This window comes from Lissotriton vulgaris, chromosome 1_1 (genome assembly GCF_964263255.1).
Source record: "Lissotriton vulgaris chromosome 1_1, aLisVul1.2, whole genome shotgun sequence".
NCBI classification, from domain to species: domain Eukaryota; kingdom Metazoa; phylum Chordata; class Amphibia; order Caudata; family Salamandridae; genus Lissotriton; species Lissotriton vulgaris.
The window spans coordinates 1,669,004,991-1,669,029,038 of record NC_141685.1 but is presented as its reverse complement, the minus strand read 5'-3'; the positions used below and the strand labels follow the sequence as shown (position 1 = coordinate 1,669,029,038).

General features: G+C 48.1%; 1 protein-coding gene across 3 annotated transcripts in view; it reads right to left on the bottom strand.

The window, feature by feature from the left end:
- The window catches only part of MEST (mesoderm specific transcript), a 342,266-nt gene that overhangs the window by 83,952 nt on the left and 234,266 nt on the right, over nt 1-24,048 (bottom strand). For all 3 annotated transcript variants that reach the window (XM_086918914.1, XM_086918913.1, XM_086918915.1), the window contains 2 exons: nt 16,979-17,019; nt 3,109-3,179 (listed from right to left, as the gene is read on the bottom strand). In XM_086918914.1, coding sequence (XP_086775040.1) covers nt 3,109-3,179; nt 16,979-17,019 — 112 coding nt within the window. The remainder of the gene's footprint in view (nt 1-3,108; nt 3,180-16,978; nt 17,020-24,048) is intronic.

Sequence of the window (24,048 nt, the reverse complement as noted above, 5' to 3'; positions counted from 1 at the left end):
ACTAACTGACCAAACACTATCAAGCCCCACACCTTTGTTAAATATGGCTCAGTGGCACAGAAGGGAATCAAAGAAACACTGGTGCTTTAACCCCTCCCCTACGGGTGACGGAACCGCTCCGTCACCAGCCACGGACGCGCTGTGCTGATGACGGAGCGGTTCCGTCACGGCCCGCTCGGCACGGTTTTCGCACTTGCGCTGGACGTTCTGTTTAGCGGGCGGGGCCGCGACGGAACCGCTCCGTCATCAGCACAGCGCACCTGAGGCTCGTGACGGAGCGGTTCAGTCACGAGCATGGGAGCGCCACGCGCCCCCCCCCCCCAACCCCTTAGCTCTGCAGCGGAATTGCCGCTGCAGCAAAGGGGTTAAAGACCAGCCTATCCAGAAAGCATCAGTTATGGGGTCTATACTCCTCATCAGTGACTAGGACCTCATTACCAGTGTGGGATGTTAAAGCTACCTTCCACTCAGCCTTATCGCCCTTTGGCAAAAACCGAGCACTTTCGCCAGCACGGGCGGGGTATGGAGGTGGTGGGGATAGAAACGCATAGGCCACATGCTTGATGAGAATAGGATCAGGGCCTTCGACCAACTTAGGAGAAATGTAATATCCTGCTGAAGGAGATTTCACCACTACAAACTTAGACATTGGATACTTCTGGAGACTATTAGACCCACCACATACAGAGATTTGACAAATTTTGAAAAATAGCTACTTGTCAAGGATAGTAACAGCTGTTTGCCAGCTGAGATAGATCAACTGCTACAGCATATACAGGAGATGAGCAAATCCCCAAGTCAAACAAAGTGCGAGAAAAAAACGGGCAGATCATTCACACTAACTGGGTGGAGGTACAAATACCAGAGAACGTAACAGTCTGGCTGCTGCACGCACAACAAAGGACTCCTCATGAACATCTCCTTGCTGTGGTATTACACAAAAGAGAAATTGCACTCCTTAGACACCCAATAAGTTGGTGCTCTGCTGGAGGAACTGTGGGGATAAAGAAACATGCCTGCACCTGTGGCAGTGTCCTAAAGTGACCAGATATTGGAATGAGATTCTTAATGTAGGAGGACAATCTTTGACAAACAAATCCCTAGATTCCTGGCTATAAGACAAGCATATTGCTCCTTAAGAGGTAATCAAATAGCTCTAAACCTTTGTGTAGCAAAGCAGGTTATTGTTGTACAATGAGGAAAAGAGCTAAACCGAAAAACATTGCTCTTAGCTCTATGGCCTGTGGGCAGTGCTAGGCATGACAACAGTTTTGCCAAAATCTAGCCACCGTTAAGCACATTCATATTAGAGGAATTTAGAGAACTAACATACCCTAAATACTTAAAACTTCTACTACTGACTGCCGCTAATACACCTAAAAAAGCAGAGCGTTGGGACTGAGTGGAATCCAAACAAATAGGGCATGTTCAAGACAGGCGAAGGTTAATTTTCGTAATATCGAATAAAAGCTGTGGGGATGAGGGTGCCTTCCCTAGCCCCCTGGTGGCCAACATAGGGCTGGTTTTTAACTGTGGTTTGGTTATAAGGCTATGGATGGGGGATAGTAATTCAAGTTAATTTGTTACAGTATAAACAAAATTTCACAGCCACAAGCAGTTCAGTTATTCTTATTATTTTGTGCCTTTCCTCACCTGCAACAGTTGTAAGAGAGAATATGTATTCTTGAATCCTCAGTAATCAGGAACTGTTTCATAAATCCAGATACTAAGGACAAAGCACTTAAGGGAAGCTCTCATTGTCTTTTATGGACAAGGTGTCAGTAAAACTCCAATACCATATCAGTTGTATATACCTGAAACAGTATCAGAAGTAAAGTCAACCTACCCAGTGAACTGGTAAAATGTAATGCATGGCTACTCCGTATTTTTTCTTCCAAAGGGTGAGAGATTGCTTCCAAATTGGGCTCAGATATGGGTTTCTCTGGTGCTTCCTCTTCTTTTTCATCCGTTTCATAGTTAGATCTTGTCAGATTCCTGAACGGATCAGGTAATGTTTTTGAATTTCTCCATACTGGGATCGAATTATAGAACTGTTTTCTAGTAATATTATGGCAGATCCTTTCATTACCAAAGTCATGAATTGACATAAGCAATGGAATTAGGAGTGTAAGAATAGTGTCCTCTAGGTAGGGATGTCCATTTTCTCCTCTAAAGTAATGCAAATCTCAGAACTTTTCCTGGAGACTTTTAGTTGAGGAGGCAGGAGGATGAACAGAATGTGTGAGCAAGGGTGAGGTGCGTTTTGCAAGGATAGAAAGATAGACTTAAACAGTGAAACTTCTTGCTAGTACGAAAGCAGTTACTCAACCAAGTTCTTGACTCACATTTCTGTTAATGGATCAACTTAATATACCCATAAGGATACGGTTGATTGAAAATGTCTCTCAAGTGCTCAATACAGTTCAAGGTACAATTGAAGTGCAAGATAATACAACATGATTGAGGTGCCCCAGTAACTGTATAGAGTTTACAAAGATCCCACTCCTTGAGGATGCTCACCTTGCAAACTAGTATCTCTGCCATGTGAAAATACTTAATATTGGTTAAGCACATGGACTCTGGTGTACAAAAACAAAGCTAAAAACCTTAAAAAGAAACAACTATAAAAATATAGAAAATAGGATTGACCCACGCTTTGTTTTAATTAACTGGAAAAAGAGGATTTGAGGTGGAGTGCGACATGGAAGGAAGAGGAGTGAGGCAAGCACAAGTGACTTAAGAAAGGCAGCTTTTAGGTCACATGGGATGCAAGCTACAAGAGCATGTGACCGTCGTACATGGATCTTTGTTCTTTGTTCGTATGGAAGGACACTTTCTGGCACCGCTCACCAGATGGTACCATTGAGACGACTTGGGACAGGAAGTAGTAAGATTTAAAACTACACCATTCACATTGTGTTAAAATTGCCACCTTGGCACTGCAGGCTACCCATTATGTATGGAATTACACGATGAGGATAGAGGAGTCTAGGTTATTAAGGGATTCTGTGATATCTTAATGAGAACAAGACTGTACAGATGTATTGTTTTGCAAGTTCTAGAACAAAGGTGAATAGACAGAATCGATTACTGTGTTGAGTTACTCACCCTTTTGAAAAGAAGAAATAGTTCATGAGCCTGGTCAGAAGAGGAGATAGAATGCTTCCATCCTTCAACACCTTGGCATAAGAAAAGGAAAAAAAGGAAATTATTAAATAGACGATACATCACAAGCCATCTGTAAACAGATATTAGTTGTGTTTAAGCAGCATTTATTGACGAAAAATTCATACAAGAGGTTACGAAATTGTGCTAGACGCAGATAACTAGTTGCCACATATTACGCTAAGTTGGGTGGAGGAACCACAACATGATAAACATTACTGAACCTTATAGGAGGCCAAGTCTCAACTTAGAGAATACAAATGGCAAAATAGATTTTTTTTTTACAGAGATTAATGCCAGGAAAATGAATTCTTTCATAGACATTGTAGCCCTGAATACTCAAAGCAATCTTGAATCTTATGAAGCATCTGAGTGCTATTAGCAGCAGACCTCAGAACTGCTGGCCAGACTTTGATCAAAAGAAGGCTGTTATTTTGTGTGAAGAGGTGTAAACCCCACATTAACGAATTGGCCACAAATTTGGCTTTCCCCTCAAAGCACACATACAGTCCAAGCATGTCCTTTTACAATTGCACTTTAAGTCCACAGTCATCCAACGAAGGGAGTTTAACAAGCAAATATAATCTATGCACAGCTGCAGGTCCAAGGCACCTTACCCCGCCAAAAAAGGAAAAACGGCCCTGGTGATTTTTACATTCTCTTTTAAACAGTGGATGGGTGTCTTTCTTTGCCCTCCTTTAATACTAAAAGGAAGTTACCTGCACTAGAGTAAGGATGTTACTGTACCTGGGTATCAAGCAGGCCCTCACTCATACAGGTGTGTCAAGAACCATATAAGCCCTATTTCTACAGCCCCGATAGACGGGGTCTTGCCCAACGGAAGGTGTCCCCTGTTGCCCCCCCCGCCCCTGTTTTCCCCCCCTCCCCGACCTGCAGCCGCAACGACACTACATCCTCAGCCGTCCACAGTCCCACACAGCCCACATAGGGTGCGTCATACACAGCTAGGACCCCAGATACACTATTATACACGCATACACTAATCCAACAGTTGTTGAAATGTTTCTCCCTTACCCCCTTCTTTTCATTCCCAGTTATGTTTCTTGGGTGGCAAAGAGAATGTTTCTGCTGTACTCAAGATGTTACTAGATTTCCCCTCCCCGTTTACTTTACACACAATGCTTGTTGGTCACTGCCGGGAGCAAGAGACTGAAACCCAGCGACCCGTATGGCCATGTGGGATATGATCCTGCCTTTGACTGCTAATGTGCCAACCAGGGTACGCGACCCAAGACAATTGGTTGCTGGATTACATGACCACCTTGGTCCTACTGCGGCGCTGCGGGCCACGAGCACTACGACCCGAGACATTTCCTGGCACTGCCACTTACGAACTAATGCATCTCCCCTGGCTACTGTTTATTTTCACTCATGTATAATTGACATGTCAAAATGTGCTACTTGCTGGGTACCGTTTGTAGTAATTTTTTCCTTTTTATGTCATTGTATGAATACTTGCCTTCTTATCTGTGAAACTAAATAAAGTTTGGGACCATTGGTCTTAAAAAAAAAAAAGATAAGCCCTATTTCTACAGAGTTTTTTCTGGCGCACAAAATTGGAGCATGACACCAAGCTCTGAGCAAAAAATTGAGCCAAACATCTGGGGGAAAGCAGGGTCGGTAGAAAATGACACCTCCTGAGAATAATGTTTAGAAATAACATGAAGAGCGGCCAGGTTATGCCTTAAAAAAGCATGTTCATTTGAAGTTACCAGTGATACCTTTGGTCTGATATAAGGATGTGTATGAAGCCTGTAAGGAGGCCAGACTGCACTAATGTCCTAATATGTAGACAATTCAACCAGAAATTGTGGTTTCTGCTGCTTTGATGACTGCAATCAACAAATGTTTAGCGTTTCTGAAGACGTTTGTTGCATTGCAAGGCTTTGTAAATCGAGAGGGTGTAATGTTTGTCTAGCCAAGAATTCAAGAAACCTTGGTTGGAAAACCGGCAGGGTAATTTCCACATTCAAATATAATTCTGTCAAGGCCTTAAAATAAATAAATAAATGGCCCATTCGAATGAGAACCCTGCGCCTTTTGATGAAAATGTTAGGATCTTTGGAAAAACAGCTTGCCGTTTTCTCATCCATCTGCCACTAATTATATCAATAAGAAAGGTGGTCCTCCAACTCCATAAATACATTTCAAACGCTGCCCTGTGTTCAAATGGCTTGAGTATTAGTATGGTTAGAATTACATTTATATCAGATTTAGGTGAGGGTCATTCATATATTTATGTCAAGTATACATCAGAAAGAGTGCTAACAAACAAAATTAACTTATTTGTCTGGTGGATAATTCGAACTGAAGATTTCTCCCCTTTTGAACAGATATCAAACCAGTACCTATACGCAGATGGTGAGTCCGAGGAGTGGACTTAATGGACGAAGCCCTACACTACAGAGCGGGCAACATAGCCCCCTCTGCAAACCTGAGCGGTGATACAGTAATGCCTGTTGAAGGTATGAACAGATGCACTTTAGCAGCTGAGCGGAGGTTCAACACTGGAATGCCTCTAGGTAATGTTGTTGTAGTTCCCCTGGTGGAATGAGATCAAAGAGCTTCAGGAGGCTTTATCTTGGCCAAAGCAAAGCAGAGTTTCATACAAAGGGTAATGGACCATAAGGTCAACTTCTAGACCACCTTCGCCGTTTTCACACCAGCAATCAAACAAAAAGTGGATGTTCCACCTTGGGTTCCTAAGGTGATATGCAGGGGAAGAATGGGCAAGACTTGCAGCTCATTGACACGATGTGCATGCGTGATATCAATAAAAAAACACCGTCTTGAGAGTCAATAGTCTCAGGGTGCAACTGCTCATAAGCTCAAAGGGAGCTCATATCAGGACATAAGAACCAAGTTAGGATCCCACTATGACATAATAAATGGAGGCGATGGAAACATACAAGAAAGCCTTTTAAAGAAATACATTGGAAAGTGTGCCTTGAATAAAGAGGGCTAATCTAGCAAACGGAGAAAGGCTAACAGGGCCGACAGGTAACCTTTAACAATGCCCATAGCAAAGACTTACTAAGCCAAAGATAAAACAGATGAACTTCAGAGAGCTTTGAGCTCCGCACCCCAGTTGATAAATTTAGATCAAGAGCCAGAATAGATGGACTTTGTGGACAAGCAGTGGGCAGCCAAAATAACATCCATCACCTGTTACGGAAGATCAAAGCCTGTCAACTGATCCCGCTCAATATCCATGCATAGAAGTGTACATAATGGCAACTCAGATGCAGAGCTGTGCCCTGGTGCTGGGATAGCAGGTCCTCCCGAGGATGCAGATTAAGTGGAAGGAATATGCTCAGATTCAGAAGGTCAGATTAAAAGACCCCTCCAGAACCTATTGTGGAGCTATCAGGATGAGCTGCATCTTGTCCCCAACCTTCTGTAGGACCTGAGAAATCCTGGGCAGATGCAGGAATGTGTACAGAAGACCAGATTCCCATTGAAAGCAGCACCCATCTGCTAGAGACCATGACTGCATGTTCTCAGAGGCAAAAAAAAACGGATCTAGCAAGGGTATACCCCAATGGGCAAAGATGCCTAATCCCACCTCAAGAAGCAGATGCCACTCATGATTAGCAACATGATGCCTGCTGAGATCATCACACTCTGCCATTCAGTAAACAGTCAGGTGACTGGCCAACAATACTAGCCACCACCATAGAGGGTATGGGACCTCATGCCATATGACTTCTTACAGTACCAGTCATGTTGTCAGTCAGGACTTAGACAGGCCTGCCCTTGACAGAGAGCAGAAATGTATTGAGGGCCAGATGGATGGAGTGCAGCTCTAAAAAGCTGATGCATTAATGCTGCTCTATCAGAAACCTGAGGTCCATGTAACCTCCCCATCCCAGACACAACACGTCACTCACTACAGTAAGCTCTGCATGAGACAAGGAAAATGGCCTGCAGCATGTAAAAATCCACCATCCAACACTTAAGGAACCAAGTTGCTTCGTCCCATATGCAGACACTGTGAATGGCTTTCCCAGAGTTGTGCCCACTGAAAACGAAAGTTCCGCTTCAGGGCCCTCTGTGCCAGCAGGCATAGGTACCAGCAAAATGCACGAGGCTATGAGAACAAGACACCTTAGCGTCATCCAGGCCAGCACAAGCCTCATGCCTAAAACAATGGGATCATGTCAACATCTTGGACTCTTTTCAGGCATTTAAAGCCACTGTGTAACGATCGCCCCTGTAAAAAGAATTTCTCCACAGGCCAATGGTATCATTTTGGTTCATTGATCAAGAATACCAGGTCGGAGAGCAATGAAACGTATCTGTAAGTGGCCCAAGACTAGCTCAGGCGAGCTCCTCAGCAGCCAGTCGTCGAGATACCGGAATAGCTGTATTCCTGGCTACAACCCCTAATATTACTTTTATGTACACCTGGGGGGCCGGGGTAAAGCCAAATGTCAGGACAGTGAATTGGAAATGTTAGGACCACATCACAAGTCCTACTGGACTGTAAGTTCCACATACGAAAGTACACCTCCTTAACATCCTTTCAGCAACTTGAGGTCTAAGATTGGCTTCAGCCCCCATTCAAGTATCAGTAGTACATCTCGTACATATCTGCCTTGGGCACGAACTCAAGGCACCCTTGGCAAGCAGAGTCTGAACTTCTTTCAAGAGAATATCGTCATAGTCTGCCAATGTGTGGCAAAATAACTAGAGGAATGTGGGGAGGGGTAGACAAAGCCGATATCTAAAGAGGTCTGAACTGAACCACTTGAAAGACCACCTAGTCCAAAGTATTTGTTTATCAGCCAGGTAAATAGAAACGAATTCTGCTGCTCACCTGTCCCAAATGCCCACTGGAGAGGGAACAAAAGCAGCTTGAGGGCAGCAGACAGGGAGGAAAAGGAGGACTGGTGGCAGGACAGGTTTGCGAGGACTGCCTCTGGTGGTTGGCAAGGCCCTTGAATTCTTGAGTAACCCTGGAACTTCTGGTACTGCTGGTGGAACTGACGAATGGGAGACAGTAGCCACAAGGAGTGAGCAGTAGCTCTTGTATCCTTAAATAATTATTGGCCTGAATATGCTTTTTCACCAAAGGGCCTATCATCATCGAAAGGAATGTCTATCAGGGATGGTTGATCATCTACTGAAAATCTAGCAGGCCATCCAAGCATGGCACTATAAAATGATACTGAAGGCTATGGCTTTGGAATCACAATCTGTTGTGGCCAATCTCTATTCAGGGTACTTTTATCCACGTTCTGGTCACCATACACAGTCTGGCCAAAGGCAAAATCTTGCTCGCCATAGCCTAAAGAACCTGCATGTAAAAGACTAAGGAGCAACAGAATATTCAAGGACAGGAAAGTCTCCTGCCTACGGAACTGATACACAAGTTACTACTTGTGTAACAATATATCTGTTAGAGACATTAGTTAGTGATAGATTCCTTACCTTAGAATATCCCCAGGCATCAGACTGGATCCGGAAACTTTTGCGTAGCAGTACCCTTGCGCGTCGGTAGGCGTCGTCTGCAGCTCCGCGTCCGTCGTCGGCGCCGTGCTGACGTCGTCGGAGTACTTAGACGCCGCCTCCGTGTGCTGACGTCAGTTCTTAGACACAGCTTTTCCGCGCCAGAAACGCAGAGCTATGCCAAAAACCAACACTGGTGCCATAAAACTAGGGCCCTGAAAGGGGATGACCTTAACCCTAGATATCGGTTCGCAGAACGGGGAGGATGGGTGGGTCTGTAAGGAATCTATCACTAACTAATGTCTCTTACAGATATATCGTTACACAAGTAGTAACTTGTGCATCTGAAAGAGACACTTTAGTGATAGATTCCTTACCTTAGAATAGATACCCCAGCAATACCAACCCCGAGGTGGTGGGTCTGCGAACCAATAACTACACCAGAAAGTCCTGGAGGACGGAACGGCCAACCAAAGAAGCCATCCCTCCGGTCTTGACTGTCCAGGCAATAATGTCTTGCAAACGTGTGCAGCGAGGCCCACGTAGCCGCCTGGCAAATGTCCTGCAAGGGCACACCTCGGCCCAAGGCAGTCGTAGTCGCTGTGGCTCGAGTGGAATGAGCCCTCAGCCCAACAGGTGGTTCCTTCTTCGCCAAGGAGTAACACACCTGGATACACAAGATGATCCACCGCGAGATGGTCCGCTTGTGCGACGCTTTCCCCTTCTTAGCGCCCACGTAACCAACAAAGAGTTGGTCATCCACCCGGAACTGGCGTGTGCGGTACAGATAGAACGAGAGCGCACGTTTTGGGTCCAGACGGTGGAGCCTCTCTTCCTCTCTCGAGGGATGCGGAGGCGGAAAGAAGGTGGGCAAGGTGATAGATTGCCCAATGTGGAAGGCCGTGACTTCCTTGGGCAAGAAGGAGGGCCTTGTCCGCAACACAACCTTGCCCGGATGGACTGAAAGGAAAGGAGGTTTACAGGATAGAGCCTGGAGCTCACTCACTCTCCTGGCAGAGGTGATGGCTACCAGGAAGGCAGTCTTCAAAGTGAGAAGGCGAAGAGGGCAGTTGTGAAGTGGCTCAAAGGGAGCGCACATCAGAAATGTAAGAACCAGGTTCAAGTCCCACTGAGGCATCACAAAGGGAACAGGAGGGAACGCATGTGTGATGCCTTTCAGGAATCGATTAACGATAGGAGACTTGAACAAAGAAGGTTGATCAGGCAGCCTCAGAAAGGCTGAAAGAGCAGAAAGGTAGCCCTTGATAGTGCCCAGAGCAGAGCCCTGCTGGGCAAGAGAAAGAAGAAAGAGGAGAACCTCAGAAAGAGGGGCATTAAGGGGATCCACAGCCTTTGCTGTGCACCATGCCACAAATCTGTTCCACCTGCAGGCGTATACCGACTTTGTGGAGGGACGCCTGGCTACCAGAATGATGTTGCAAACTTCAGGAGGCAAGTCAAATGGCCTCAACTGTCGCCTCTCAATCTCCAAGCATGGAGGTGGAGACTGGACAGGTTCGGGTGGAGGACCGTCCCCTGCTGCTGCGACAGAAGGTCCTCCTGAAGAGGCAGACGAACCGGGGGATCGACTGACATACTGAGTAGCTCGGGATACCAGTACCTTCGTGCCCAGTCCGGAGCCACAAGGATGACTTGTGCCCGGTCGCGCCTGATCTTCTTCAGCACTCTGGGCAGAAGTGGTATAGGCGGAAAGGCGTACAACAGACCGCAGCTCCACTCGCGACGAAAAGCGTCTCCGAGCGAGTGCCGCCTTGGAAATTCCAAAGCGCAGAACTGATGACATTGAGCGTTCTCTTCGGTGGCGAATAGATCTAACCAAGGCTCTCCCCACTGCAGAAAGAGACCTTGCGCCACGTCCGAGTTCAAACGCCATTCGTGATCCATCATGCACCGGTGGCTGAGTTCGTCCGCCCTGGCGTTCAGAGAACCGGCCAGGTGTTGAACCACCAGAGTCACGTCCTGATGTTCCAGCCATTGCCAGAGGCGCAGAGCCTCCTGGCAGAGGGTCCACGACCCCACCCCGCCCTGTTTGTTGCAGTACCACATGGCGGTGGTGTTGTCCGTGAACACCTGCACTACACTCCCTCGGACAGAGGGGAGGAATGCCTTCAGTGCTAGATGAATCGCCGGCAGCTCCAAAAGGTTGATATGGAGCCGGGACTCCGCCGGAGACCAGAGGCCTCTGATCTCTGCCTCTCCCATGTGGCCTCCCCAGCCCTGGAGGGACGCATCCGTCACAACTACGTGCTCCGGTTGGGGAAGGGAGAGGGATCTGCCGCTGACCCAATCGCGGTTCGTGAGCCATCACTGCAGCTGCCTCGCAGTGCCCTCCGAGATCAGGACATGGTCGGACAGGTTGCCCTGATGCTGGGCCCACTGAAACTTCAGGTCCCACTGCAGAACCCGCATCCGCCACTGGGCGTGATGCACCAGAAGGATGCAGGAAGCCATCAGCCCCAGAAGCCGCAGCGTCAACCTGACCGAAACTCGGGATAAAGGCTGGAAGATTGGAATCAGAGCCTGTATATCCCGAACCCGCTGTTCGGGTGGGTAAACCCGAAACTGCGCCGAGTCGAGAACCGCTCCGATGAAAAGGAGCTTCTGAGAGGGACACAGGTGTGACTTCGGCACATTGATGGAGAATCCCAGCTGGTGCAAGAGGTCTGCCGTAATCTGGAAGTGGTTGACGACTGTCTGGGGCGAGCCCGCCTTCAACAATCAGCCGTCGAGGTAGGGGAAGACTGAGACCCCTAACCAGCGCAGATGAGCTGCGACCACCGCCATCACCTTCGTGAACACCCGTGGGGCGCTGGTAAGGCCGAAGGGGAGCACGGTAAACTGAAAGTGCTCATGCCTACCGTGAACTGCAGGTAACGCCTGTGGGCCGGCAGGACGGGGATGTGGAAATACACGTCCTGCAAGTCCAACGCTACCATCCAGTCTCCTGGGTCCAGGGCAGCTAAGACCTGAGCCAGAGTCAGCATTTTGAACTTCTCCTTCCGGAGGAAACTGTTGATGTTGCTTAGGTCCAAGATAGGGTGTAGGCCCCCTTTGCCCTTCTTGGGTACCAGAAAGTAGTGGGAGTAGCAACCACGTCCTACTTCTGGCCCAGGAACACGCTTGATGGCCCCCTTGGCCAAGGGGGCCGAAACTTCCTCCTGCAGAAGCCGCAAGTGATCCCCCGATACGCGGTGGTATTGCGGTGGCATGGCTTGAGGAGTCGTCTCGAAGGGGCGGGAGTAGCCCCTCCGGACGATCTGCAGCACCCACCTGCCCGAAGTGACAGTGCGCCAGTGAGAGTGGTGATGGCGAACCCTGCCCCCCACTGGCATCACATGGGCCGAAAAGCACGGACTAGGAGGGTTTAGAGGCGAATGCTGTGGGGGAAGGTGTGGACTGACCTCGCCGTTGTCCCCGACTGCCTCCACGGCGGTTTCCACGGCCGCCACCGCGCTGGATGTTAGTCTGCGGCGAGTGGCTGGCGGCACGTGTGGGGACGCCCCTTCCTTGGCCACGAAAGGAGCGAAAGGCAGCCGTTTGCTGGCGCGGGCCGGGAGGCCCAAGGACTTGGCCGTAGCCCTGGAGTCCTTAAAGCGCTCAAGCCCCTGGTCTGCCTTGTCGCCAAAAAGGCGATGGCCATCGAACGGCATGTCCATCAGAGTGTTCTGGACATCTGCCGAAAAATTGGTGGACCTCAGCCAGGCGTGGCGTCTCACTGCCACCGTCATTGCCATTGCTCTGCCCAGTGAGTCGGTGGTATCCAGCCCACACCGGATAGAATACTTGGCTGCTTCCCGGCCCTCCACAAGGGCTTGGCCGAGTTTGGCCCGTACCTCCTACGGACACTCTGGCAGCACTTCCGCCACCGTCTCCCACAGAGAGTGGGTGTAGCGGCCCAAGAGACATGCGGTGTTGGAAGACCGCAGTCCCAAACTAAGGGAGGAGAATATTTTCTTTTCATAATTCTCATGCCTCTTGGATTCCCTGTCCGGCGGAGCCGACGGGAATGCGGTCTGGGAATTGGAGGCCTGGATGACCAGACTCTCGGGGTGGGGTGGGTGGACAGGAAACATGGGTCGCCCGGGGCCGGGCGGTGGCGTCTGGCCACGTTCCTATCTACGGGCGAACCCGTAGCGGGCCTGGACCAGGTGCCCAAAAGAACGTCGGTCAAGGCCTCATTAAAAGGGCAGCAGAGGCTCGGTCGAGCTTGACTGCGGTTTAAGGACCTCAGTGAGGAGGTTAGTCCTCACGGCCACGACGGGGAGCTCAAGGCCCAAGGCCTTGGCAGCTCTCGTCAACACTACACTATAGGTTGCCCCCTCCTCCGAAGCCACGGTAGGAGGAGAGACAAAACCAGTGTCTGGAGAGGTGTCCAGGCCACTGGCCTCCCCAAGGTCTCCTGCCCAGTCCTCTTGAGACTGACACTCCCTGGTCAGAGGGTCTTCAGACCCCTCCCAATCCTCCTCATCACCCATCTCCTAATACTCTGGGTTGTCAATCAATGGGGCCGGTTCGTAGAAGTGGAAATCTCCAGACGGCGCCGGAGGCGACACCTGACGGACCGACACCGGGGCGGTTGTAAGGTCCACCGGTAACGATCCAGAGCCCGAGGAAGGTCCAGCGGTGTCCGGCGGCACCGGGCCCGAAGGCGCCGGCGGCGTCGGGACCGAGGAAACCTGCGGACCGGGCCCGAAGGCACCGGCGGCGTCGGGGCCGAAGCACCCAACAGCGTCGGGCCGAAGTCCCCGACTCGCTAGGGGCCCCAGACGGGTCCGCTGGGCCCGAAGGCGCCGCGGAGCCCGTCGGAGGAGAAAGGGACCTCATGGCCATGAGGAAGCGCTCAATCTCCTCCGGCGTCGCGTCTCGCCCAGGGACCGGAGGGTGTGGGGCGGGACGTGACGCCCGCGACTCCGTGTTGCGCGAGCGTCGGGGGGGGGAGTCAGAAGAGCGATGACGCCTCTTCGACTTCTTGTGCTTCTTACCTGACGACGACTTCGACCCGGAGGAGTGGTGCCGACTCCCGGAGTTTTGGTGGCTCCGTCCCCGCGACCTGTCCCTCGACCTCCCGTGGGACCGAGACCGGGACCTCATGCGGCGCGGGGCCGACTGGCGGAGTTCGAGTCGCCTGCGGGACCGCTTCCTCCTGGCTTTCGAAGAGAGGGCCCGGCAGTCGGAGCAGGCCTTTTCATCGTGGTCGATGCCTAAACAAGTTAGGCACAGGTGGTGAGGATCCGTGACCGACATAGTGCGGTCGCAATATTCACAGTGCTTGAAACCAGGCATCCCTACGGCACCGATCGGAGTCGCAAGACTTCGAGAAGGATCAAAAATGACCTAAAAAAAGTTAGTCAAAAATTGACTGGGTTACTGCTTTTTCCAGATCTGCACTGGCTGGCGCGGAAAAACCCACCCATCCTCCCCGTTCTGCGACCGATATCTAGGGTTAAGGTCATCCCCTTTCAGGGCCCTAGTTTTATGGCACCAGTGTTGGTTTTTGGCATAGCTCTGCGTTTCTGGCGCGGAAAAGCTGTGTCTAAGAACTGACGTCAGCACGCGGAGGCGGCGTCTAAGTACTCTGACGACGTCATCACGGCGCCAACGACGGACGCGGAGCTGCAGACGACGCCTACCGACGCGCAAGGGTACTGCTACGCAAAAGTTTCCGGATCCAGTCTGACGCCTGGGGATATTCTAAGGTAAGGAATCTATCACTAACGTGTCTCTTTCAGATTGTTTTGACACTATCGGAGGGAGCAGTAGGGAGAGCATTAAGATTCACATTGCTTATCAAAGCTTGCACAACAAGGCTCTCGGGAGAAAGATAATGTATCAGTAAGAATGGGAATATAGGCGCTGGCTGATGGTGCGGAGTAATCTCTTGGCCCACTGGAGAGAAAGGACAAGGTTTGGATTAGGTTGCCATGATGGGAAATAGGAGAACAAAACACACATCAGCTTTGTGCTCACTATCTGGTCACATTGAGCGGAAAGGGCCTTTCATTGTTAATGATAGTTTCCTAAGCTAAATCAGAATCTAAATGATCAGTTGTGTCAGTTTGATTTTCTACCAAAGGTTGGGAAGCAAACTTTAGAGCCAGGAGGGTACCCCTGAAATTTTATGGATAGACACCAATAGCACTAACGTTTGGGACACCGGTCAATGTTCACTTTCTTTTCTCTGCTCTATTCTCTTATGGTCATGTGTTGTAGAAGACTTCTCCTTCCACCAGATAGGGCACATTATTCATACTGGATGGAAAGAAACATTTCAGCATACTTGCAGCAGCCACATTCTACCCAAAAAACAAGGGTACCAAATTAACTGTAGAAGAACCCTGGAGGAAGCTAGGCTCAACAGACGATTTACCGCAGAGATTTGATCTTGGGAACCTGAGAAACCCTGTAGTGTGATAAGCATACACACCAAATCAGAATAACCCCTCGGAGATTTCATCACAGAATTGTTGGGAGACAAAAGATATTTCGATATCACAAGAGGAAAAGCTTTATTGTTTTGTACTTAAACAACAGGAAGTAATCGCAAATGTGTATGCTTGGAGTATGAATGGGTAGTTGAGGGCCCCAGAATGCAGGGGGTGACCCCTAACACCATAACCATCAAATGCGCAGGGTCTGCTACTTTGCCCAGTTACAAATCCCTCTTAATATTATGCAAGAGTTAGAATCTTTTGGCGAATTTCATGGTCCTTCGAGGATCAGCCAGCAAGAAATGCATCCACACTGTGTACACTGCCTGAGACCCAACACATATGATGCGAAAAGGGAAGCAATCATTTCTTTTTTTATCTAACTAATTACAAAGAGGTGAAATTGAAAACATAACGCATCTAAAACAGAGTGTGAGAAGGGTATCTCACAAAAATAGGAAAAGCAAAAGGAGAAATCACTCAGCATGTTGGAGCACACAAAAAACATGAGCTTGGATAGGACGCTTATTGATGAATCAGTAAGGGGGCAGAGCTGGTGGATAAAGAAGAGATTTGAAAATGGAGTCTCCATGCCAAGTTTTACAGTGACAGCATATTTGTAGAAGCGTTTTGTAATCCTGCACAGTGATGATGTATTTATCAGATCAGAGATTTAAGGAAAAGCACACTGAATGAGGAAGGAATGGTTACCATGGGATGGGTACAGGACGTCAGGCTGCTAATAGCAAATTAATCATCATGACTATGAAAATGGAGAAATTACTTCACAGGTTAGGACTCAATAAGACCTTTCTGCACACATGCCTTAGTTAGCCCAATCAAAATGTGCATTTTGCATCAGATATCTACATGGCCAAAATGTTCAATTAGTGCCTGATGGCTAGATACACTAAAACAATTGAGAGGCTATAATCTTTGATTATCAAGGCGAAAAAAGGTTTCATATGAAGTCACAATGCACAACAAACAACGGGTACATCCTAAGGTTCTTCCGGGCCGCGGTGTTGACAAACTTAGGTCCCGAGTGGGGAGTCGTCAGCGGAAACTAACGCTACGTGAAGCTTTCCCTCCACCGCGTTTCGCCCATGAGGAGAGTTTTTCTTCCTACATAAGTACAGACCCCAGCAACTGGCTACATGGGTCACAATCGGCTCTAAGCCGTCATTATTTTTGGAACAATTTTCCGGAAATTTTAAGCCTTTTTCACATAACATTCCTCACGGCTGGGTGCACCTTAGTGTGTGCATACCACCGGAGGATCACTGTCCTTTGGTCCTGACGAAAGCTGAGCGACTTGGGCTCACCAATAGCAGAAACATGTCGACCATTTTTTCACCCAGTGGACTAGGTGTCTTTAATTATAGATACCTTCTCTGAGTTTCCACTTATCCTTGTTTTTACTAGTGCTAGTTGGACCTTGAATAAAATAGTTTACTGTCACAACTACGCACTTTTTAATCTGCACTCACATAGCACTTTTTGGTTTTTCTCGTTTGCACCCTCAACACTCACAAACAACCAGCTCCGCTGCAAAACAGGCGTTGTAGCACACTGGAAAGACGCTAGGTCTTTTCAGTGGGAACCCAGTGATGAAGCATGTCACCACTAGGTGGTGAGTGAGGGTTCTTAAAAAACCTTTCTTTGGTTTTCCTTCACCTTCTGTCTACTTCTTCTCTTTTTTTCCCACCTTAATTTCATTTTAAGTGTGGTTTGTTCTATCACTCTCTAGTTGTTTTTGTAATCATTCTTGGGGGTACGAGAGTGACCTGCTTTACCCTTACTCTCTCTTTGTTTAGTAGTGACATCCTAAATCATGGCAGAATGTTTAGAAAACACAAATTGCATTACCCCTATGCAGCAAATGAACTAACCTTCTGGAGGAACCTGGGGTGATGAGTCTCTGGGAAGATACCTGTAATGAAACAAAACGAATCAGAGATGTATCGGTTTTGAATACATTTATAGTATTTTTTTACATGAATGATCAATTATAGATGGAATATTTTCTGGTTGACAGACTGAAGGAACCAGGAAAACATATTTGTTGCACACAAAGCTTGCATGGAAGAGAAACATGACCTGACAAAGCCAATAGGTCTCGCCTATGTCATGCTGTTGTGTCTTGCAGAAGGCATGCACACGCATCATGACATATGCCTACTAAATGAAGTAGTGGCCATTATTTGTATTTTTTTTATTTTACCCATCCAAGAGGTGGACACCACTTTGGGTGAGCTAAATAACATTTTCAGTTGTGCAAAAAAAACATTTCTTAAACTGGTGTAGCTTAACAGCAAACAGGAGCTGCGAAGCACCCAAACAGAAGTTGTAAAAAATAAATTTGAAGGCCCGCAAGGAATGGGAGAGCAGCGATGGGGTGGGTGGGGGAAGTGGTCATGTAATGTACCCATATGTGGTGGGGGAAATTAAATAATAAAGCTGGGGTGGCACCATAAGAAGCACTTTGTGTGGAGGACAGACATCTAATGGGAAAGCAGCACACTGTGTGGGAAAATGGTATTGGGGGTAGGGCCAGCACACACAGGAGGGAGAGAGCTAGAAAGCATGTGCACTCTGAAGGAGGGCTGAAAGATAAAAAAACTGTTACCTAAATATGAGTAACAGAAGGATACAAGCAAGCCAATCAAAAGGATGGTAAAGAGATTATGCACCAGGGGATGGGCGAACACAAGAAGAGGAAGGACTAAGGCACAAGTAAATAAGAAAGGCAATAAAGCCAACAAACATAGGGCGAGCTCTACGCTCACAGTAGGTTTTTGGTGTAGTCCACAAAAGTTCTTTTGCAAGACCTAAAAATACAGATTTTAGCCCCATTTCTTTGATGGCATACTTCTGCATGGCAGACATGACAGTTTTTTTTCCTCCTCTCATGCCCCCTTCCTTACAAACTATAGGCACCATTTTCAGTGCACTATGTACTCATCGATTGGCCAAAGAGTGCTTGAGTGGGTAAACCATTCATGATTGCTTAGGATCAAACCAAGGGTTAAGGCAACTTTGAGATTGTAACAATGTAATGCTCAGGTCATTTACTTCACTATTCTGGTTCTATCTAATTTTTCCTACAATTCGCTCAGCAATACTTATCAACTCTCCCCTTCTGGTCCCACCTCTGCTCTAGCAGAGCTCACAAATAAGGATCCCGCTAGCTTTCTTTCAGTAGTCCACCCAGGATCGAGAAAGCCAAAAGTCTTGACGGGAAATGCTTTGTAGAAAGTACTGGGACAATAAAGAAAGAAGAGAAACAATGACAATTAACTGACAGTAACTCGTGTATTTACTGCTCATGCCAGTACTTACACACCGAGGATATACAAAAGAAAAATACTCCAACTGCTTTCTCCAGGCTAAACAAAATACTGTGACTCCAGTAGGCTGCAGACACATTTAGTTTAATGACATACCATTACCATAAAACCCCTTCATGCCAGTATGATATCAGGGAACAATCCTGCTAAATCTTATCACACGTCCTTACATATTGACTATTTAATGGAGACAAAAGTCAAGGGAGTCTCCCTCTGTACAAGAAGCTGCCGTCCCACTATGTAATGTTCCCAGGTTAGCCCTTAAAAGTATCATCTCCACTTCCTCAGATGCTACAGATATTAAAGACTTGATCCTCCTGCTCAGAGAATGTAACTCTTTTTCTGACAGCACTGAAATGCTGTTAATACAGCCCATTACTTTATCAAAAAGCAACAAAGTCAGTTAGGGATATGCATCTCTTTCAATTCTAACATACTACACTTATGCTCATTTGTTAACTTAGCCTTGATATGTAGGGTCACCACCACATACCTTGTTGTTGGGAGGGGGAGGGAGGATTTTTGTTTTTAATCGCTTTGGAAATTGCTTTCCTCTTTGAGGTACCTTCCCGGTTGGAAGGTTGGAGGGTAACCCTGTCACGACGCAATGGACTGTGAGCTCACATCTTGGAGAAAAGGACATACTATGCCGATAAACTATCTGAAACTGTACTGGTCACAATAGATTTTTAGGTCGAGCGTAGCGAAGGACCTATTGTCGGCGTGTTCGGAGGAATGTGAGACAGCGTTCGGGCTCGCGCCTCTGCTGTCTCAGATTCCTCCTCGAGGGCGCGCATGGCGCCGTGCACATCTCCTGCCTGCCATTCACATGCTCTCGCAATCACACACAGGCAAAGTCACGCATGCGCACACACATTCCCACGCGCACACACTCACCCCCCCGCCCCCGCCCCCACCCCCGCACCCACCCCCACACGCAGGGCTTACAATCACACACAAACGCAGGGCTTACAATCACACACAAACGCGCACACACACACCCTCCCAACCCCACTCACCGGGCACACGCAGGGCTTCCATCACGGGGGGCGGGGGCGGGCACCGTCAATGTGCCCCGACGCCCCCCCTCACCGGGTCTGTTATACTCCTCTCGTCCTGTTCCTCCCTGTGTCCAGACTCGGCAGTCCGCTCTGTTGTTTCTCCGCCCCTTCCTTCCTTAGTGCGTGTCACGCCTCTCCTTTCTCCCGGCCGGAAATACGATTTGCGTATCAGGCCTCGTTCTTCAGTGTGTCGAGTCTTGAGGTCTTGTTTTGAATCTGTAACGCTTACTGTCCAATGGGAGTGTACAATGTCATTTACTGCACAAAGTAAAGTAGTGAAGGGGCCATGCTGCAGTCTGGCAATCGGTCTGAAACGTCCCATGTTACAAACACGCTGCATTACGCTTAAAGGAGGAGATTTTCACCCGATATTTCGGCCTTGCACATCTAAGGTAACGCCAGGGAAGACATGGTTCTGTCGAGCCTTCAGTATACAAACATGCAGAAAAAACACATTCTATGTCAAGGCACAGACAATCTCCATGCAGGGATACTGTGCCAAACGTCTATTTTCTATGCCAGCACCTGATGAAAGTACAACATACTGGCCCAAAATGTGGAATGCCATGAATGCGAGCCCAAGGCTACTTCATCAGGGTGACATGTGTTGTAGTGAATGGTATAGCACTGTGCCAAAACTGCCACCACTGACCAATTACCATCTGTAAGTAATGGCAAGGATTCGCTCTGGGTCTGCAATCCGTTGCAGTTGCATACATCTTGAGCTGTTGCTCCAAAAAGGAAGATGCTTTGGCTTGAAGGACGTCAGGGAAGAGATGCTGCAGACGACTGTTCTATATGGACAGCGGTGTTATTCCATCAATTCACATTGATTGTTTTACACGTGAGGTGCAAGGGCAATTAAAATGTCTTGCTGCAGCTGTTGCGGGAAAAGGTGCGATGGTGATGAACAGCAAATTACTACACACGGTCAAGAAATCTAAAAAGCCGATTTTTTTTTAATGGTGCTTTTTTTTACTATATAGGTTGCTATGTGGTTCTCTACTTTCCAAACAAAACGGTATTATCTATGTAATTTTAATGCTCAGTACAATGTCATTGTCATCTACATGGGCATAGTAAAGCAGCGCTGGGAGATGCATGTCAAACTAGCAATTTACTTGCATTCACTTTCTGAAACTGATAAAATCGTACGGAAATACAGTTTGCAAGAAGTCTTTATCTGAACTCCCCAAAACATTCCATACATGTTGATAACGTGTAAGTGCGGAGATGTGGTTTTCACGAGGTCCAATGTTCACTGAACTCCCAACGTGTATCAAAGCCTAATCTAGCAGGAAGTGCGACACCGCGGCATTCCTCACTGATGACTCACTCAAGCGGAATGTAAAGTCTCGGTCATACGGTAATCTATCCGGGGAATTGACCTTTATAGTAAACAAAATGCACAATGTGGCAAATTCTGAAGTCACTCAGTGGTGCTCACCATGCAGGCTTTCATTACCCAGGCTGGGACATAACCTTCCGAACAAGTTCCCACCAATATCACATGCCTGAGAAAAACTATTCTTAGAACGAGATCCGCCAAGTGGCCGGAAAAACATATCTACCTTGTGGGTCTCGCATGTAAAGCAGATATTTCTGTGGTATTTACTCACGTGCAAGTAAGTAATGCTTTCAGGTGATCTGCAAATGCAGTGTTTTACAAATCCCAAACATATTTGTGCAAACAAAGCGATTAGTTTGGTTCTAAACCTAAATCAAATATTCAAAATGCAAATCCTCACCCCAAGTACTGAATTCATGCAATGGCAAACTATTCAACAGAAAAAGGAGATTCCCCAAAAAAACACGTAACACCTGAAGGGCCAGCAGACCTCACCAAAGCTATTCAGGGTGCACAACTGCACCCAGCTCTACATGTCATTCAAAGGAAATCACCAAAAGAGGCTTCGCACTGGGCACCGGTATTTACAAACAATCCGCTCGAAATGTTCACATTTCACTCAAATCAAGTTATCTCAAACTCTACCCATCGTGTTAAAAGGAATTTTCTGGTGGATGTTTATTTACAGCTTACAACTTCAAGTGTGTGAACTACAACAGCGCCTTTCCTAGCATGCAAGTGAAAGTGAAGGTCCGATGGCCCTCAGTTTTGTTTCAGCGCTGTGTATTTATGTGAACTCCATGTACAATTTCACACAGCTGGGATTTACTCTGCAGCCCTTTCACTGAAAAGATGTACTTGACAATGCAGGCAGGTTCACGCGCATTAAAACCCCATCATTACCCTGAACCAAGGAAATCTGTTGTCTGCAATGTAAACCAATGCCACAAACAGCCAAGTCTATTTTAACAGGCCGGGGACAAGCTTTAACTGCTATTGCCCACTGGTACCTAAGGTTTTAGTTTATTCTATTACTAACAGCAGCAAATGTATGAAAAGGCAACTTGATAAATACAACTCTATGAGGAATAACTTTCTGGAATTACAGAGTGGAATCACTTAGTATCTACAATCCAGAAGTTTATGTATATATTGCATCAATGTCTTGCTTCATTCTGGTTCAATATCTTGATTTACATGGGTTATGAAAACGGGATTCTGCTTTAATTATTTTCAAAAGATGGTACGTATGTCTATGTACTTATGTGGTTCTTAAGTCAAATTTTATAAGGTAACATTTGGAATGCCCGATTGCTTCCACCACATCCACATCCACCACCACCACCATGTCCACCACCACCACGTCCACCACCACCACCACCCTCATGTCCACTACCACCACCACCACATCTACCACCACCACATCCACCACCACCACGTCCACCACCACCACGTCCACCACCACCACGTCCACCACCACCACGTCCACCACCACCACGTCCACCACCACCACGTCCACCACCACCACCACCACACCCACCTCTTCCACCACCGTGTCCACCAACACCCTACCACCACCACTTCCACCACTACCACCACCACGTCCACCACCACCATGTCCATCACATCCACCACCACGTCCACCACATCCACCACCACCACGTCCACCACATCCACCACCACCATGTCTAGCACATCCACCACCATGTCCACCACCACAGCCACCACCACCACGAGGCCACTACCACGTCCGCCATCACCACCACGTCTTCATCCACCACCAAGTCCACCACCACGCCCACTACTACCACGTCCACCACCACGTCCACCACCACGTCTACCACCACGCTCACCACTACCACGTCCACCACCACGCCCACCACCACGTCCACCACCACATCCACCACCACCATCACCATGCCCACCACCACATCCACTACCACACCCATCACCACCTCCACCACCACCACCACGTCCACCACATCCACCACCACTACCTCCACCACCACCATGTCCACCACCACTACGTTCTCCACCACCACCACGTCCACCACAACCACCACCACACCCACGTCCACCACCACCACGTCCACCACCACCACGTCCACCACCACCACATCCACCACCACCACATCCACCACGAGGCCACCTCACTCTATCTATCTAACGCCCTTACTATCTATCTAACGCCCTTACTATCTATCTGTCGCACTCACTCTATCTATCTGTCGTCCTCAATCTATCTGTCGTCCTCAATCTATCTGTCGCCCTCAATCTATCTGTCGCCTTCACTATATCTATCTGACGCCTTCACTATATCTATCTGTCGCCCTCACTCTATCTGTACCCTCACTCTATCTGTACCCTCACTCTATCTGTACCCTCACTCTATCTATCGCCTTCACTCTATCTATTGGTCACCCTCACTCTATCTATTGGTCACCCTCACTCTATCTGTCGCCCTCACTCTATCTGTCGCCCTCACTCTATCTGTCGCCCTCACTCTATCTGTCGCCCTCACTCTATCTGTCGCCCTCACTCTATCTGTCGCCCTCACTCTATCTGTCGCCCTCACTCTATCTGTCGCCCTCACTCTATCTGTCGCCCTCACTCTATCTGTCGCCCTCACTCTATCTGTCGCCCTCACTCTATCTGTCGCCCTCACTCTATCTGTCGCCCTCACTCTATCTGTCGCCCTCACTCTATCTGTCGCCCTCACTCTATCTGTCGCCCTCACTCTATCTGTCGCCCTCACTCTATCTGTCGCCCTCACTCTATCTGTCGCCCTCACTCTATCTGTCGCCCTCACTCTATCTGTCGCCCTCACTCTATCTGTCGCCCTCACTCTATCTGTCGCCCTCACTCTATCTGTCGCCCTCACTCTATCTGTCGCCCTCACTCTATCGCCATCACTCTATCTATCTATCAATCGCCCTCATGCTACCCATCTATCGCCCTCTCTATCTATCGCCCTCCCTCTATCTATCTATCGCCCTCCCTCTATCTATCTATCGCCCTACCTCTATCTATCTATCGCCCTACCTCTATCTATCTATCGCACACGCTCTATCTATCGCATCACCACGGCATCACTCAGCATCACCACAGCATCACACAGGTGCACCACAACATCACTATGCGCTGCCACAGCATCGCTGAACGCCACAGCATCACTCTTCGCCACCACATCACTCAGCACCACC